General features: G+C 40.1%; 1 protein-coding gene across 1 annotated transcript in view; it reads right to left on the reverse strand.

The window, feature by feature from the left end:
• PPP2R2B (protein phosphatase 2 regulatory subunit Bbeta) overlaps positions 1 to 17,723 on the reverse strand; it is a 326,027-nt gene that overhangs the window by 125,258 nt on the left and 183,046 nt on the right. Inside the window, exons 2-4 of the mRNA XM_023550368.2 lie at positions 10,572 to 10,669; positions 7,359 to 7,524; positions 858 to 970 (exon numbers count right to left, since the gene is read on the reverse strand). Coding sequence (XP_023406136.2) covers positions 858 to 970; positions 7,359 to 7,524; positions 10,572 to 10,669 — 377 coding nt within the window. The remainder of the gene's footprint in view (positions 1 to 857; positions 971 to 7,358; positions 7,525 to 10,571; positions 10,670 to 17,723) is intronic.

Below are 17,723 nucleotides of genomic sequence, written 5' to 3' on the forward strand. Positions count from 1 at the left end.
TTGGATCTAAGCACAGCTCTCTGTCTTTTGCTCTTGTTGTGTTTATCTTACTCTGTTTAGTGTCATAGCCATTTGTCTATTGGCCTTACAAATCCTTTTTCCTTATCAGACTATTCATGTCTAGAGGGCAGGAAGGAAGCTACTCAGATACTGACAGCTACTAATAAATAGGGTAGATTATTTATTGAGTACCAGAGTTAGGGCTTTCTAGCTTCATTACATTTTATTCTCCTGAATCCCTGGAAAGTGGGTAGTACGTTCTGTCTTGTTCATCACTATGCCTAAAGCACCTAGAACAGTGCCTGGGACATAGGAGATGTTCAGTAAACATTGGCTGGCTGAATGAATGAATCTAAATCTACAGAGTACATATTGCAGATGAGGAAACTAAAGAAACTTGTGTGACTAAAGCTCAAGAAAGGTGAAGTGACTATGAGATTCTGGTCCATGGTAGAATTCGAACCCAGGCCTGTTAGATTCTGAAGCTTATATTCTAAATCACTAGGCTTTATTTGTCCATCCAGGGAGTCCCATGCCCTGTCTAGCACAGAAGGTGCTCAAGACATCTGAGATGATGTGAACAGACAGAGGATGAGAATATAGTAACGTATGGTAGTGATCACCTGGGCAGGTCCTTGGGACAAAAGGAAAAGCATGGATTGGTAGTCATGAGGGCCTGGAGCCTTTCCTGCTCTTTCCATTTGCTGCTACAGACTCTGGTATGGTACGTCTCTGTCTAAGCTCTCTCTCTTACATACACATCATAGTTGTAATCTAGGGTAGCAGTCTGCCAGTGGCCTTGGGAGATCGTCCCCTAGCCCTAGCGGTCGTGGGAACCAAAAGATGGCTGTGCTCACCCGTAGGGTTGTGATGGTGGAAGGATCCCGGAGCCGGCCCTCCTCATCTTTCAGGTTGTAGCCTTCTGGCCTCTTATCGCGCTCGCTCACTTTCCACAGCTTCACGGTTTTATCTGTGGAAGACAGCAGATGAAATCAGAATTACAGTGCAAAAAAAGCTTGTAAAGGAGTGGCTTGTTTTTTGGGGGGGAGTGGGGGACGAGGAAGGTAATGATGGAAGGAATTGCTATAGAAGCTTTCTTGATTTAAAGGGCTCAGTGCATGAATCTGAGTCATCTGAAGGCAGAGCTCAAGTTTCAAAACAAAACCATGTATTGTGTGGAGACAAATGGTTCTCCCTGACAATAGGCATTACATTCTATAGCTTACACATTAGTTTGCCTCATTCAATAGAGATACTTATTGAATTTTGAATAATAAGAGTAGCCAGGTATACATAGCGTTTATTATGTAACTACGTTCGCACTTTATGTGGAGAATACTTACCATAACCCCAAGAAGTAGGTACAGTCCTTATCCCCATTTTAGCATTCCACCTCACTTAAACATTGACCTGGACCACTCCTTCGTTTAACCTTTCTGATCTCACCATTCACCTCTCGTTGTCACTCACTGTACTCCTGCCTCATAACTCCCTCACTGCTCCTTGTACGCATTAAACCCAACCTGCCTCAGGGCCTTTGAACTTGCTGTGGCTTTTGCTAGGAAAGCTCGTTACCCTTTTTCATATGCCTAGCTCCTTCAAGTTGCTCTCACTGCTCATGGCCAAACTCAGACAGGCCTTTCCCAACCAACCTATATGACAATGCTGTCTTCACCATTCTCTATGCCCCTTCTCTTGCTTTATTTTTCTTCATAGTACTTTTTGTTAGAATTCATTTTATACTGAGAATTTATTATATACTTATTTATTTATGATCTATCTCCCTCACTGGGATGTAAGATCACCAGAGGTAGGGATCCTGTCTTGTTCATCACTATACCTCCAGCATGTAGAACGGTGCCTGGTACATAGGAGATGTTCAGTAAATACTGGTTGGATGAATGAATGGATCTAATCTACAGAGTGCATATTGCTAACAATACTCAGGCAAATGAAATGGTAAGGAAATTAATAAAAATACTCCCTTATCCTTGCAATCTCCTTTGAGTCCCCAGCTGAGCTCCATTTTCCTTACCTTTGTACTCTCCCAGTGCCTTATGCCTCTTGATGGCACTTGTCATTCTCCAAAAGCATTAAAACAGGTCTGAAAACTCCAATGCCTACAGGGATCAGGCAGGCTAGGGGAATAAGTGAAAAGGGCTGGAGGCTCTTAAAAGCTGGAAACGGCATGTCCTATCCACAGGCTTTCAATTCCATCTTTTTAAAGGAACATGCTCTGGCCAAACAAATCATGTCTGTGGGCCACATGCCTTAGTTGGCCTTCATTATCAGACACCTGCATTCATTATTTGTACTTGTTTCAACTTCTCTTCTGAAAGGCAGGGACTTGGTTGCCTTCTGTGTGTCCTTTCCTACACCTGCCTGGACAAGGTAGGTTTTGGAATCAGACAATGTTAGATTCAACTCCAGCCAGCCATATGACCAAGGCCTGGGGCTCCCAAGCAGTAAGCATAAAACTAGTGTTTGCTAAATGATGAACAAATAGAATTGTCCAATTTAGCAGAAATTTGAATTTTAGATAAACAACAAGCAATTTTTTAGCATGAGTATCCCCCAAGTAAGGAGCCCTGGTGACGCAGTGGTTAAGATCGGCTGTTCGCTGAAAGGTCGGTGGTTAGAACTTACCAGCACCTCTATGGGAGAATGATGTGGCTGTCTGCTCCTGTAAAGATTTACAGCCTTGGAGGCCCTATGGGATAGTTCTACACTGTATTAGAGGGTCGCTGTGAGTCGGAATCAAGAGCAATAGTATGTCTCAAATATTGCAACCTTACAAAGAAAGATACTTAACATCTCTTACAAGTTTTCAACTGGGTTTTCTTCACGGGGCTCTTAGGAAGATTAAATGAAACACTACATGTAAAGTGCTTAACACAATGTTGGACTTCTAATAATCACCCATGAATGGCAGCTGTTATTAGAATGAGAAAGTCAGGTGGCTTTTTACGATAATAACATGCTGCTCTGACAGCCCCATCAGAAAGCATTCACTTCATCCCTTCATGATTGCAACACATCTTATTTTCTCTGTTATACTACCAGGGAGAAAAGCTGCCCCTGCAACCCACGTTTATTAGGGTTCCCTTTCTCCTCTGCCCCCTCGTATCTTGCCTCCATTTCCTCTTACCTGACTCCTTATTAGCTCCTGATTCCTGCACCTCCGGGGAGAAGGACCTTGTAAACAGGGAGTGTGGAACACAGTACTACTTCCCTGGAAGCTGTCAGAAACATGCGCCTCGTCCTTGGAGGTCTTAATGCATCACATTGTGAAGTGGGCTTCCCACAGCAATTTCACCACTTTAGCAGATAAGCGTCTCCATTTCTAATATCTGGGGCTGCTGAGCATGAGATCTATGCATGCCGTACTGTACACTCACCCTGGCTTGTCCCGGAGTAGAAGGCGAGGCAACCTTTCCCAGCTGCGAGGTTTAATTTAGGATTTTTTTTTATCTAGATGCCACCCCGACACCCTTGATCTCACCCTCCCTGAATATCTGCTTCATGCTAAACTGCTTTTTCAGATGAAAAAATAAAACATGGACCATATTTCTACTGTTCTTTCTTGACTAGCCACTGATCAGCAGTGGGTCAGAACAACCCAAGTCAGTGAATTTTCACACTAAACATTTTCTGTTGCTTGGCTTTGGAATGTACTCCATCACATTTGCAGGGCAAATTTTATCTTATTATCATTATTTTTATTATGAATGAAAAATTGCTATGCAGAGAAAGAGAGAAATCTTGGGTAAAGGGTAAAGAATAAAAATCACCTATAATCCCTTTGTTGTTGACAGGTGCCGTCTAATCTATTTTTGACTCATAGTAACCCTGTGTGACAGAGTAGAACTGCCCCAACAGGGTTTTTTAAGCTGTAAATCTTTATGGAAGCAAACTGCCACATCTTTCTCCCAGTGAGTGGCTGGTGGGTTCAAACCACCAACCTTTTGGTCAGCAGACAAGTGCTTAACCACGACACCACCAGGCTCCTGTAATCCCTTTGGCCAGGGATAATCATTGTTAACATTTTACATAGATCCTTCTAGTATTTGCTCTATGTACATTTTTTTAGAGTGGAGGTACAAACCTAGAATAATATTACATGTATGGATTTTGCATTTTCTCATTTTAGTTCCTTGTTTTTGTTACACAAGTAATACATGCAAACGTAATTAGAAAATGAAAATGGGCATAAAAGTAAAATAAAAATTTAAATCCCCTTCCATTCCACTACACCAAGGTAACCATTATGCAAATTTTAAGTATATCCTTTCATTATATTTTCATGTGCATTTATATAACTGTCTTTAATAAATATAATATAATATATATAATTTATAATATGTTCTTTTTGTCTATTCATATATACATATATCACAATACCCATCCCTAAAGATACATACTTTTTAATAGTGAGAATATGTTAACAAAGATTTGATAGTGGGAGAATCATTAGTAAATGATAGAAAAATCACACAAGGAAATATTAGATGGTCATTGAAAATGTTATTGTATTTTAGAAATATATTTAACGATTAGAAAGATGTTCCTGGGTTAAGTGTTACACTTTTAAATAAAAAACCCAGGTAACAAAGTTTGCACAATATATCACATTCTTGATAAGCCACAGAGTTATCAATGGCTCTTTGCTTTTTTTTTTTTTTTCTTTAAATGACATTAACAGTGGTTCTCTCTGGGTAGGAAGACTTTCATCACCTTCATTTTGTTTCCCTGTATTTTCTGCAAAAATTTCTACAAAGAACACGTGTTATTTTTATAGCAAGGAAAAAAATTCCATATACCTTCTGCTCTCATTATATATTCTCCTAGAACACATTTCCAGCTTTCTAATTCTTAATGAAAATGCAAACCAACATTCACTTATGAATCTAGGCCTTGGACTTATTTGACATATGAAAAGCACACTGCAAATAAGTTAAGGCCTATGTTCACAAGCGAATGTTGGTTTTATTTTTTAATTAAGAAAAAGATGCTTGCAGAAAGTAAAAATTGCACCCAATAATGAGAGAAGCACAATTTTTTTTTTTTTAAAGATAATTGATGGCAAATTCAATCCAATTCCCCATGGTTGAGTTGCCTGGAGTCATTCTTGACTTTATTATCACACAGTTTTTCTTGACTCAGTATTTTGAAGCTTTGTGGTTTAAAAAGTCCATGGAACATGTGGCTATTACTGTGAGTAATGATTTTTTCTTTCTTCTGGTTGGTTCTCTGAGTAGTTTATCATTACTTGTGTCAGCTTTTAAACACAATCTTATTATCTATCTTCATCTTCTCTTTTGTACAGTAATTCCAATTGTCTTCCATTAATTTTTCCATGTTAACCTATTTGGCTTAAGGGGGATTCTCAACCTTAATATTAGTATAAAAAAGAAAATCACGTAAGAACATGGGAATTTATTTTATAAGAATCATTTTGAGATGCTACTGGCATGTGAAATAGCATCCCAAATGTGAAGATAATACCCCTGTTAATCAAAAAACTATTTAAAAACTCAATTAACAGAACATTATGCTATATAATTAATCTTCATTGCGTTTCACTGATTTCCTTCCCATCACCCCCACAAAGTAGTTAATAAACCTTTGCATTTTAGTGCAATAATCAATAGGATAAATTTCATAACATAAAGTAAGCTAGCAATAGAAGATAATCAGATACTTTTTCTCTGCCTGAAATAATTAAGGCAAAATCATTGGACCTCTTTTTTATTATTCTAAGTAGTGTTGAAACTGAGGAGCCTTTGAGTGAAACATAATCGAAGAATTGAAAGTGAAGAAACTGAATTCACTGTGGTTTGGCGTCTAAGGAATCAGGGTCCAAAAAGGTAAGCATAGTTATGAGGAAGAAGTAAGTTACTTGGAATCTGGAAAAACAGACTCGTGAAGATCTGGTCACATGGAGACGAGATATGCTTGGACAACTCTAAACTGACTGTTTCAGAGCTGTTCTTTTTTAGATTTGTATATTAGCTTAATATTTGAGGGATTTTTGGTTCATTTGTATTAAAAAGTTTTGCCCCCTTTTCCCATAACGAATATAACACTCACTGCAAAAACTTGAACAATAAGAATAATTTTTTAAATTTACAAATCCTAATGATACGCAACCTAAAATTAACCATGATGAACCTTTCGTGTGTTTCCTTCCAGTCTTCAAACAATAATAATAAATATTTGATCATATTATATACACACTCTGCAGTTTTTTTCACTTGACACATGAACATTTTCTTTTTTTTTCCAACATTGAGGGTTGGTAAAAAGAAAACCCATTGCTTCATGATTTATATTTAAAAGCATATTCCTCATAGGCTCACACACAGGAGAAGTGACTCACTCTTCAGCTTATTCACTTGGGAGAGGGTGTTTAATTTTTATATTTCAAGCCTTTTACTTGTTATGCTGCTCAGCTAGCACCCTATATGATTTTATTCTCCATAGTTTCGGGCAAAACCTTCTTTCATCAAGGCTATAAGAACCAGAGGGTAGATAATTCCACTGTATAAAAACTTACTGAGTTAATATGTAATTTGGCACTCTAGTCAACCTCTAATACTCTCTTTCTGACCTATTTCAGCCAACAAAGGGATAAGAATAGTATGGCGGGAGACAGAGAAATAAACCATTCCTTGCTCAGCTTTTTGGTGGGACCTCTATACCTGACCTGTGTGCCTAGCTTAGAACTTGATTGTGTCGGAGAGACACGACATCTGCTTTACAGACTCCAAAATATATTCAGTGATTAATACCTTCTATTTAGTATTCTGGAGCCCTGCTGGCACAGTGGTTAAGAATTAGGGCTGCTAATCAAAAGGTTGGCAGTTTGAATCCACCAGCTGCTCCTTAGAAACCCTATGGGACAGTTCTACGCTGTCCTATAGGGTTGCTATGAGTTGGAATCAACTTTAGACAGCAATGGGTTTGGTTCTGGTTTTCGGTATTCAGTATGCCAAACTCACAGGGACAGCATGGAGAGTTTCCTGAAATGTATATCCAGAATAACATTCAGTGGATCTGAAGACAGGAAGTCACATTCCAAAAACACCTGGAAATGGTCTACATATGTTAGTTGAAAACTACAGAACATGTCTCACATAATTGGGTCATACCATTTGTTGTTTTAAAAAACAACAGCAGCTATTCTTTGAGGGCCTAGTCAGTACCAGGCACTGTGCTAGGTGTTTTGCAAAGATTATTTCTAATTTTTTAATAGTCTGTAGAATAAAGAGGAAAAGAGAGGCTCAGAGAATATGAAATATATTGTTTGGCTGACTATACCTCTGGAAATACCAAACAGGAAAGTCACAGCCACATACCATTAGTAGACAGAAGAAAGTAGGCCGCATTCTGCTGAGGGAGCCATCTTATTTTATTGATTTTTTCTTCTATTTCTAAGCTCTTCAGGTAATCGAACTCGGGTTCATGGCTCTGGAATGTGCTGTAAACATTGTATTCACCCCTACGATGAACCTGATTTTTACTCTGTAGGAAGGGAGAAAAAACAAAACAAAAACACAAAAGATTAAATCACAGAAACCAACTGTACATTCACCAACTCTTTTCTTTTTGAGCAGAGTGATTCGAGGTTGGGTGGGCGGTCTGTGTCAGAGTGGAATGAGGGCAGGACCATGACAGCCACACCTTATGCCTTAGCTCAGTGTCCTCCAAAGCTTTTACACAGGTAAAAATTTGAGCAGACACACTACGCGCGCACACACACACGTAAAATATATATTCCGACTCATAGCGACCCTATAGGACAGAACAGAACTGCCCCCACAGGGTTTCTAAGGAGTGCCTGGTGGACTTGAACTGCCAACCTCTCGGTTAGCAGCAGTAGCTCTTAACCACTATGCCACCAGGGTTTCCATATATTACATATAGTATAATATACATATTACGTACACAAACTTCTGTACTAGTACATGGTGTACATAATTAAATATACCCAGAAATTGAAATAGGACAAGAAGTTCTAACATTTTCTTTTTGTGTTCTAATGGATGTTGGAGACACTCTTTGGAGTGAGACACCTCATGCTGGAGTCCGCATATACTTGCATCAATCCCTGACAGAGTACAAAATTGTATCATCCACAATTTTCAGTGGCTGTTTAAACTCTCACCAGATCCTCACAGAATCTCTGAGAGGTAGACAGGGTAGAGCATTGACAAAGTGGCTCAGTCATGTTAAAATGACTTGTCCAAGGTCACACAGCTCAGAAGCAGTAGACCTGAGCACAGATCACTCCTTTCCTTTTTCCCAACATAGATAACAGAACAGACTGCAGCACAGAGCTGACACCTGCATTATTAAGAGAAGATGGGAAGTCACCCCTGGCTTCCCCCTCGTATTGATCATGCAAAGAGCCAACAGCAGGAACTAAATAAATGAGGAGAGAATGAAACACAGGGGAAAGGAGTCTCTAGAAAGGGGTAAGAGAAAAAAGGAAAGGGGGAAGGAAAAAGAGGGTGTAAGAGAGAAAGAGAAAAAGGGAAAAGCGAGAAGGGAGGCTTTACTTTGAGGTATTTTAGAACCTGATTACCAAGAGCTTGAAAAATTCAAATGCAGGGCTTATTTAACATTTGTTGCAAAAGCTTTACTTTCAGTTAAAGAAGTCGTATTTCTGGGTGGGTACAGAACATCCGAACAAAAATCTCAACTTACCAACGAGTGGTGGTGTTGAGCCCTAGGTGTTAAGTGTGTTTGTGAGGGCACTGAGGTTCCTGTGAGCAAACTCCCTGGGGATGTGTCTCGTGAGAACTCACCCACAGAAGACCAGGGCAGGGCTGGCCTAGATGGTCATCACATGGCTTTGTTTCTCAGGCTCAAGACTCTCCACAAAGCGAAACCACTTAACTGCGTGCTATTCATCCAAACAGACACTTCATTTTTTTTTTTTTTACTGAACAAAACCACCCTGCTTTTAAAAACGTGTCCCTCATCATTCCACAAATGAATTGGGCTTCCCAAATATTTCAATAAATTAAAATAGGTGAAACCCATAAATAGCTAACGGAAAAAGTGGAGCAGAATATTACTGGCAACATGCTGCCTTGGGTAATTTATGCTAAATAGCTCCTCCGGTTCCTCTTTATCATCACTGTGAACCAAGATTAAAAAAAAAAAATCAGAGATTTGAAAATCAGTGTTAAAAGGAATCTTAATGCTGACATCCTTGGTACTATCCTACTTATTGAGGAGAGAGCCAGTCCACCTTAACAATAAATGTATGAGTTTTGATTTGCTACCATCCAAATCAGACTGTCAAGTGTGTGTAGTATGTGCCAGACCAATTAGCACCAGGCAGCTTTGGAAAAGCAGGAAAAATTCCAGGTCACGAAGAGCTATTAGTTCCTTCTTGCCAACCACATTTTCCTGTTTCCAGGGCCAATGGAATAGGCTGGGTGCCTGATTTAATGCTGAACACTTGAATTTATACAGAACCCTGAGGGATTAGGATGTCCTTATAGAAATTAATTGCAAATAATGTGCAATTACCAAATATATCACCTCTAAATGAGGCTTTCCTTTTCGAGGGGAGGTGCAACACAAATGGCTTTGAGGCACAAAGCAGCCTTTAAATTGTTAGGGAAGCCTCTTGTGAGACCGTCCTCCCGCACTGGGCCTCCCGCACTGGGCCTCCCCCTGTGCTTCCCGAGTGCAACATGGAGCTTGAAGGCGGCCAGTGGCAGATGGGAGAGTCACCAGAACAGAAATCGGCCTGCTGGAAACTCCAGGGTCGTGCTAGGGAGGCCAAGAAAATCAAATTGTGCCATAATTCCATTCTGACAAAACAGAAGCAGACACCAACCAACTTAATTTATATGAAAAAGAGAAACAATTCCTAGTAGAACCCAAGTCTCAGGAAGAGAGGGGCTTTTTGCAATTCACTGAAAGTTAGGACCCCTGACCAGAAATAGTACTGCATATTAGCATTGAGCTCCAGGGAACGTCGAGTCACCTATAGTAGAGTGTGTGTGGCATATCTGTTACTCAGACACGGTTTTGTAGGAGCTCATTCCCTGTGGTAGGCTGACCTCTCATTTTCATCTCTACTGACCCAAGCTGTCCTTTAGACATCTGTTAGCAAATGAAGAGAATATGTATATACATATACATACATATATATATATAAATTTTTTTTCTTCTATAATCTGGCGGTCCCTGAAACCAAGGGAGACTGAATTTCAATAGCATGAGGACAAAAATCCCACTCAAAAGGGAGGAGTTATGCTCAACAATTACTGCTAGAATGCTGCAGGTCAGATGAGAAGTGAAATCATTTTAAATGTGCAATACCCAGGCTTTAAAAAGATAAGGCAAGGTTCAGAAAAGGCCCTATTTTCAGGTGCTTTTTTTTTATGAGCCTGAATGTGGAACTGTTGATGTTAATGACTTTTTGGCAGTTTTTTTTTAGTTGCTAGCACAGCAGCAAGGTTAAGGGCGACACATGAGGATTAAGGAACAGTAGGAGGCCTCCTTTAAAAAGAGAAGAAAATAGGCATTTTGCATTCACTGCCACTTACCTCCTGCTCTCGTTGAAATATTACAACCCGACCCCCCTTGTCCCCTGTCGCTAGTAATTCTCCCGTGTGGTTGAATTCTACCGTAGAGATAATGTCAGCTGAAAAGAAGAAGACAAAGGCAATTTAAGTAACCGCACACTTACTTTGAAAGGATAGATAATAGACATACTTTTCTGTGCATTTAAGGGCTTAGGGCTTTGTCTCTGCAGTGGAATTTGCACGGATTTTATGCTCTGTATTTTAAGTGCCACTTGGAAGCGGCACTAAAAAAAAAAAGAGTAAATTTCCCAGATGCCCACACTGTACTGTGATCTCTTGAAACATCTGGAGAGAACAAAAGGGAAAAGTACCTTTAGACCCCTTTGTTTTGGGTAAAAGAAAATGAATTTCTTTATGGCTTAGGAAAATAGCAACTTTCTTCGTTAATTTCTACCAATGACTGGCCCTTCATCCACTCCTGGCCTTTTTTGCATTCCCCTTCCTTCTGCACCGAGAAACTTCTCCAAAGCAGCTTCAGTTATGCCTATTCAGATTAGGGCTGAGGGCTGTGTTGACACAGGACTGGGATACTGGGAACTCAGATACTGAAATTCAAGGAATAGAACACAAAGAAATCACTGGGGAGACTCACAAGTCATCAGTTACAGGGAGGGTCCCCAGTACTCCAGCTTGACCCATGCACCCCCTTTTCTTGTGAGCCCAACACACCCCTCTGGAAGAGCAAGACCTTATTACAACCCCAGGGAAAATGTCCTGGAAATGAGGGTCATGGGGTCAGAGGGGAGAGGGCAATTTGTACACTGTATTTCTAAGTGAAAATACACAGGCGTCAGGAACTGAGATCACAGGTAATTGCTGAAGGAATGCCAGCCTGCCAAATCTTTCTCCAACGCTGGTTACCCCCGAGGAACACGGACAGGTAAATTACCTATGATTGGATTTATTAGGGCTATTTTTAGAAAAATGTCAGAGGTTAATTCTCCTGCAATTATTCCCCTGCAGGGCTCCAACAATTGCTACCAAGAGTGCAAATGAGTTAAAAAAAAAAAAAGAGGCAGGGGGATTATGAGTACGGCCTTTGACAGAGGAACATCCTGAAGATGACTCTGTCTATTCCAAGAAAGCATAGAGGAAACAGTGAAGTGGAAAACTAAGGCAATTACCCCTGAATAATTCAAATCTCAAATCTTTTATATCATTTCAGGATTCTCTCTGTCTGCCTGATTTATTCAGGTAAGTGGTGTAAAATTCTCCACTTTACATGTAAGTGTCCTTTTGCATATATGAAAATGCTACTAATGGTCATTTTTTTGTACGGGAGTAAAAAAGAATAAAGCATAAGTCATAGTTCCTCTTTCAAGCTAAGCACATTTAAAAGGACAATTCCTGATTTCTCGCTTTGGCCTCCAGGCATAGCAAATTCAAATCCCTCCGGACCGCACGGGTAACTTTACGGAGTGACGCAAACCAGGTGAACTAGAAAGCTTGTGTCTCCCTTCGAGGGACAAGTGGCTACTGAGTTGCAGGCAGATATTTCATGTGTTGCCAGATGTTCAGATCTTTTCTTAAGAAGCTTGAAATCTGGATTTTTATACAAAAGTTTTTACATTTTAAATATTAACAATTAATTATTATTTTTGAACACCATGCCATTAAAAAAAAAATCATATGGCTGTGGGTTGTCAGCTTATGACCTCTGGTCTATAGAGTCTTCATTCAGAAAATGCCACTCCATTCCTTATCGATGATCTAAACTGGAAATCTAGTCCATTCACTCAGGAAAATCCCTTTAATTTTTTCTCTCTCATCTTAGTTAATTCTCAAAGGAAGTGCAAAATTAAGCTACATGGTTACTAAGTTCCCAATATAAATTTAAAAGTCCCGTTGATATAACAATTGTCCATGAGTTGAACAGTAAGAAAGCCCAGCAAGGCTGGGAAGCCAGCCACACCAAATGAATTATTTGACCACTTTTCTTTGTTATAGTTTGTTCATGTTAGCAAATTACTCTCATGTTCAGAGGAGAGAAAATGACTTTTTTTAATGTTTGCAGTTGCTGTAGAATACACATCTAACATTAGTCACCATTTCCAGCTCTTCAGAAGGCTTCAAGGACTAATGAGTTGTTAGCAATGGGCTGTTCACGGACACTCCTAACTTGGTAGAACCAACCATAGACATGGCTGTTTCTTTTCACTTTCAAGCTTCTGTAAGGTTCTCAGGAATGAGTCAATGTTCTTAAGCTGCTCAAAACACAAATACCTCAGAGAGAGAGACAGAGAAAGAAGGAGGGAGGGAGAGAGAGAGAGACAGAGAGAGGATAGCAGGGAGGAATGAGAGGGTGGTGGGGATAATAGTGCCTGCTCATGTCTTTAGGACTTAGATTCTGCTGAAGAGCACTGGCAGCATGTTACTACCAGAGTTCTGGGTGGGCTGCAGTGCTCATACATTTAGAACTAAAAGATGGGACTTCCTTCTGAGTGAAGCTGAATGTTGGAAAAATGAGTTTTTCAAAGGTGAGCACCTGGCTCAGTTACAGAGAAAAGGTCACTCAGAATGAAATGAAATTTGCTCTGCCCGGGATAACATATTGTTTTTCAGTCCAGATTCACTGTGAAAATGTCTTCACTCTCCCAAGATCCATTCATGCCAAAACTAGGTAGGATTCACCCTCATGTCTAAGCCACATGATATAAGCCAGGAGTACTAGAACTCTGCATTTTGGCATATTAGGCATGGTCCCAGCTCATAAAAATTTCTCCTTTACGTTTTTCAAGTGTTATCATCTTTTGTGCTATGTATCCCTTAGAAAACTTACAAAAGAAAGGGTAAGGAGCATGGTAGGATTCTGAAAATCCTTTTCTGGCCTAATCGTTACCTTTATTTTAATTCTGCCAGTCAGCTGGGCTGTATATTAGGTTGTTTATATCTAGTTATTGTCTACTTCCCCTGAGAGCATATGCCATTGCAGCTCCAGTTAATACCTATTTTGAACTTTCTTTCCTGAGTCATTTATCATTACTAAGCCAGTAGGTGTAACTAAAATACCTGACTGCCCCATCCATCTCTGCATATCTTCATCTATGACTATTTAATAATTGACGCAAAACTCATGAATCACCCAGCATTCCAATTTCAAGATACTGAACTTCTGATACAAATACTCTTGTGTCTGCAATATGTTCTTTGGCAGAGCAGTTTAAATTGGAAAACATGTGCTACTTAAGACAAAATAACTTTTGGGAGTATAGAAAAAGGATGTGGTAATAATAATAATAAACTAGCAAACTTAGAGATGATAACTTCAGCTGAAATCCTGGTCAACAGAAATCAAGTCATCAAGTTCAACATGACTTTGGCCTTTAAAATTATAATTTTATATTGCAACTCAATATTTCATTAAATGTCCATCTGAATCACACTGTTGAGCAGGAAGCTATAAACTTGAGCATTTTGCCTGTTTTACATAGATGTAGAGAAAGTATACATTGGCTAAAAACAAAACAAAACAAAACACTCCAAAACGAGAAACAGTTAAGGAGGTCAGATGTAGTTAAAATGTTTTTCAATAAAACCTGGGAGATAAGAGGCTCGCCCTATCCCACATCTATTTGTGCTGATTTAATTCCACAATTTGGTGGCCTGGTAACCTCATTTCTAGTTCAATGGGCACTGTTAAGACAACATTTTTTCTCTTTGAAATCAATCTCTGCATCCTACAAAGGAGCCAGACTGTCAATTTCATACATAAAGTCCCCATTTACCTGAATCATAGAAATTGACTTAGCAATTATCATTCATGTGATTGTAAGGCTGAAGAAAACTGGAGGGGTCCTCTAGTTCATGCCCCAGTCTCTATATTTTACAACTCTAGAACTGAGTCTAGGCATCCGTGGGTGGCACAAGTGGTTGAGCACTCAACTACTAGCTGAAAGATTGGCAGTTTGAACCCACACAGACTCTGAAACTTGCTCTTGAGCATCGAGCAGCTAAAACAAAGGAAGAATTGATGAAGTAAAAGAACTGAACAGAAGATTTCAAAGGGCATCTCGAGAAGACAAAGTAAAGTATTATAATGACATGTGCAAAGAGCTGGAGATGAAAAACCAAAAGGGAAGAACATGCCCAGTGTTTATCAAGCTGAAGAACGGAAGAAAAAATTCGAGCCTCGAGTTGCAATAGTGAAGGATTCCAGGGGCAAAATATTAAACGATGCTGAAAGCATCAAAATAAGATGGAAGGAATACACAGAGTCATTACACCATAAAGAATTAATCGATATTCCAACATTTCAAGAGGTGGCATATGATCAGGAACCGACGGTACTAAAGGAAGAAGTCCAAGCTGCTCTGAAGTCATTGGTGAAAAACAAGCCTCCAGGAATTGATAGAAAATCAATTGAGATGTTTCCACAAACAGATGCAGCGCTGGAGGTGCTCACTCGTCTATGCCAAGAAATATGGAAGACAGCTTCCTGGCCAACTGACTGGCAGAGACCCATATTTATGCCTATTCCCAAGAAAGGTGATCCAATCAGATGTTGAAATTATAGAATAATATCATTAATATCACACACAAGCAAAATTTTGCTGAAGATCATTCAAAAACGGCTGCAGCAGTATATCGACAGGGAACTGCCAGAAATTCAGGCCACTTTCAGAAGAGGACATGGAACCAGGGATATCATTGCTGATGTCAGAAGCATCCTGGCTGAAAGCAGAGAATACCAGAAGGATGTTTACCTGTGTTTTATTGACTATGCAAAGGCATTTGACTGTGTGGATCATAACAAACTATGGATAACATTGCGAAGAATGGGAATTCCAGAACACTTAATTGTGCTCATGAGGAACCTTTACATAGATCAAGAGGCAGTTGTTCGGACAGAACAAGGGGATACTGATTGGTTTAAAGTCAGGAAAGGTGTGCGTCAGGGTTGTATTCTTTCACCATACCGATTCAATCTGTATGCTGAACAAATAATCCGAGAAGCTGGACTATATGAAGAAGAACAGGGCATCAGGATTGGAGGAAGACTCGTTAACAACTTGCATTATGCAGATGACACAAACTTGCTTGCTGAAAGTGAAGAGGACTTGAAGCACTTACTAAGGAAGATCAAAGATAACAGCCTTCAGTATAGATTGTACCTCAACATAAAGAAAACAAAAATCCTCACAACTGGACCAATGAACAACATCATGATAAATGGAGAGAAGATTGAAGCTGTCAAGGATTTCATTTTACTTGGATCCACAATCAACAGCCATGGAAGCAGCAGTCAAGAACTCAAAAGATGCATTGCATTGGGCAAATCTGCTGCAAAGGACGTCTTCAAAGCGTTGAAGAGCAAAGATGTCACCCTGAAGACTAAGGTGAGCCTGACCCAAGCCATGATGTTTTCAATCACATCATATGCACATGAAAGCTGGACAATGAATAAGGAAGACCAAAGAAAAGTTGACACCTTTGAATTGTGGTGTTGGCGAAGAATATTGGATATACCATGGACTACCAAAAGAACAAACAAATCTGTCTTGGAGGAAGTGCAGCCAGAATGCTCCTTAGAGGCAAGGATGGAGAGACTGGGTCTTACATACTTTGGACATGTTGTCAGGAGAGATGAGTCCCTAGAGAAGGACATCATACTTGGCAGAGCACAGGGTCAGTGGAAATCAGATGTGGAAATTATAGAATAATACCATTAATATCACACACAAGCAAAATTTTGCTGAAGATCATTCAAAAACGGCTGCAGCAGTATATCGACAGGGAACTGCCAGAAGACCCTCAACGAGGTGGATTGACACAGTGGCTGCAACAATGAGCTCAAGCATAACAACGATTGTAAGGATGGTGCAGGACCAGGCAGTGTTTTGTTCTGTTGTGCATAGAGTCGCTATGAGTTGGAACTGACTTGACGGCACCTAACAACAACACTAACAGAGGTGCCTTTGAAGACAAGCCTGGCGATCTGCTTCTGAAAGGTCCAAACCAAATCAACAACAACAACAACAAAAACCAAACTCATTGCCATTTGGTCAATTCCGACTCGTAGCGACCCTATAGGGTAGAGTGGAACTGCCCTATTGGTTTCCAATGCTGTAAATCTTTACGAAAACAGACTGCCACATCTTTCTCCTGCAGCGGCTGCTGTTGGATTCAAACTGCTGACCTTTAAGTTAGGAGCCAAGCACTTAACCACTGTGCCACCAGGGCTCCATCTGAAAGGTCACAGCCTTGAATACTCTATGGAGCAATTCTACTCCACAAACATGGGGTCGCCATGAGTCAAAATTAACTGTTGCGTGCCATTGAGTCAATTCTGACTCATAGCGACCCTTCATGAATTGACTCTATGGAAATTAAAAACAACAATACGAATGAGTCTACGCAATGCCAGAACACCAGGTTGAGGAAACCAAAACCAAGCCCATTGCTGAGTCGATTCTGACTCATAGCGACCCAATATGACAGACTAGAAGTGCTCCATAGAGTTTAAAAGGAGCTGCTGGTAGATTTAAACTGCAGAGCTTTTGGTTAGCACTCTTAACCACTGCACCACCAAGGCCTCAGGTTGAAGGAGGTACCTGGACAATTAGGCAATGTGTAGTTGTTATGGATTGAATTGTGTCCTCCGAAAAGTGTGTCAACTTGGCTAGTCCGTAATTCCGAGATCTGTGTGATTGTCCACCATTTTGTAATTTGATGTAATTTTCCTATGTGTTGTAAATCTTACCTCTATGATGTTAATGAGGTGGGATTAGTGGCAGTTATGTTAATGAGGAAAGACTCAATCTGTACGATTAGGTTGTGTATTAAAACGATAGAGAAGTGAGCAGAGAGACATTGGAACTCACTCCACCAAGAAAGCAGTGCCAGGAGCACTGTACGTCCTTTCAACCCTGGGTTCCTGTGTGGCGAAGCTCCTAGACCAAGGGAAGATTGTTGACAAGGACCTCCTCCAGAGCTGACAGAGAGAGAAAGCTTTCCCCTGGAGCTGGTGTCCCAAATTTGGACTTTTAGCCTACTAGACTGAGAGGGGATAAACTTCTGTTTGTTACAGTTATCAACTTGTAGTATGTATGTTACTGCAGCACTAGATAACTAAGACAGCAGTCAAATTGCAGATCGATTCTTTTGATAAAACCA

This window comes from Loxodonta africana, chromosome 2, assembly GCF_030014295.1.
Source record: "Loxodonta africana isolate mLoxAfr1 chromosome 2, mLoxAfr1.hap2, whole genome shotgun sequence".
Taxonomy (NCBI): Eukaryota; Metazoa; Chordata; class Mammalia; order Proboscidea; family Elephantidae; genus Loxodonta; species Loxodonta africana.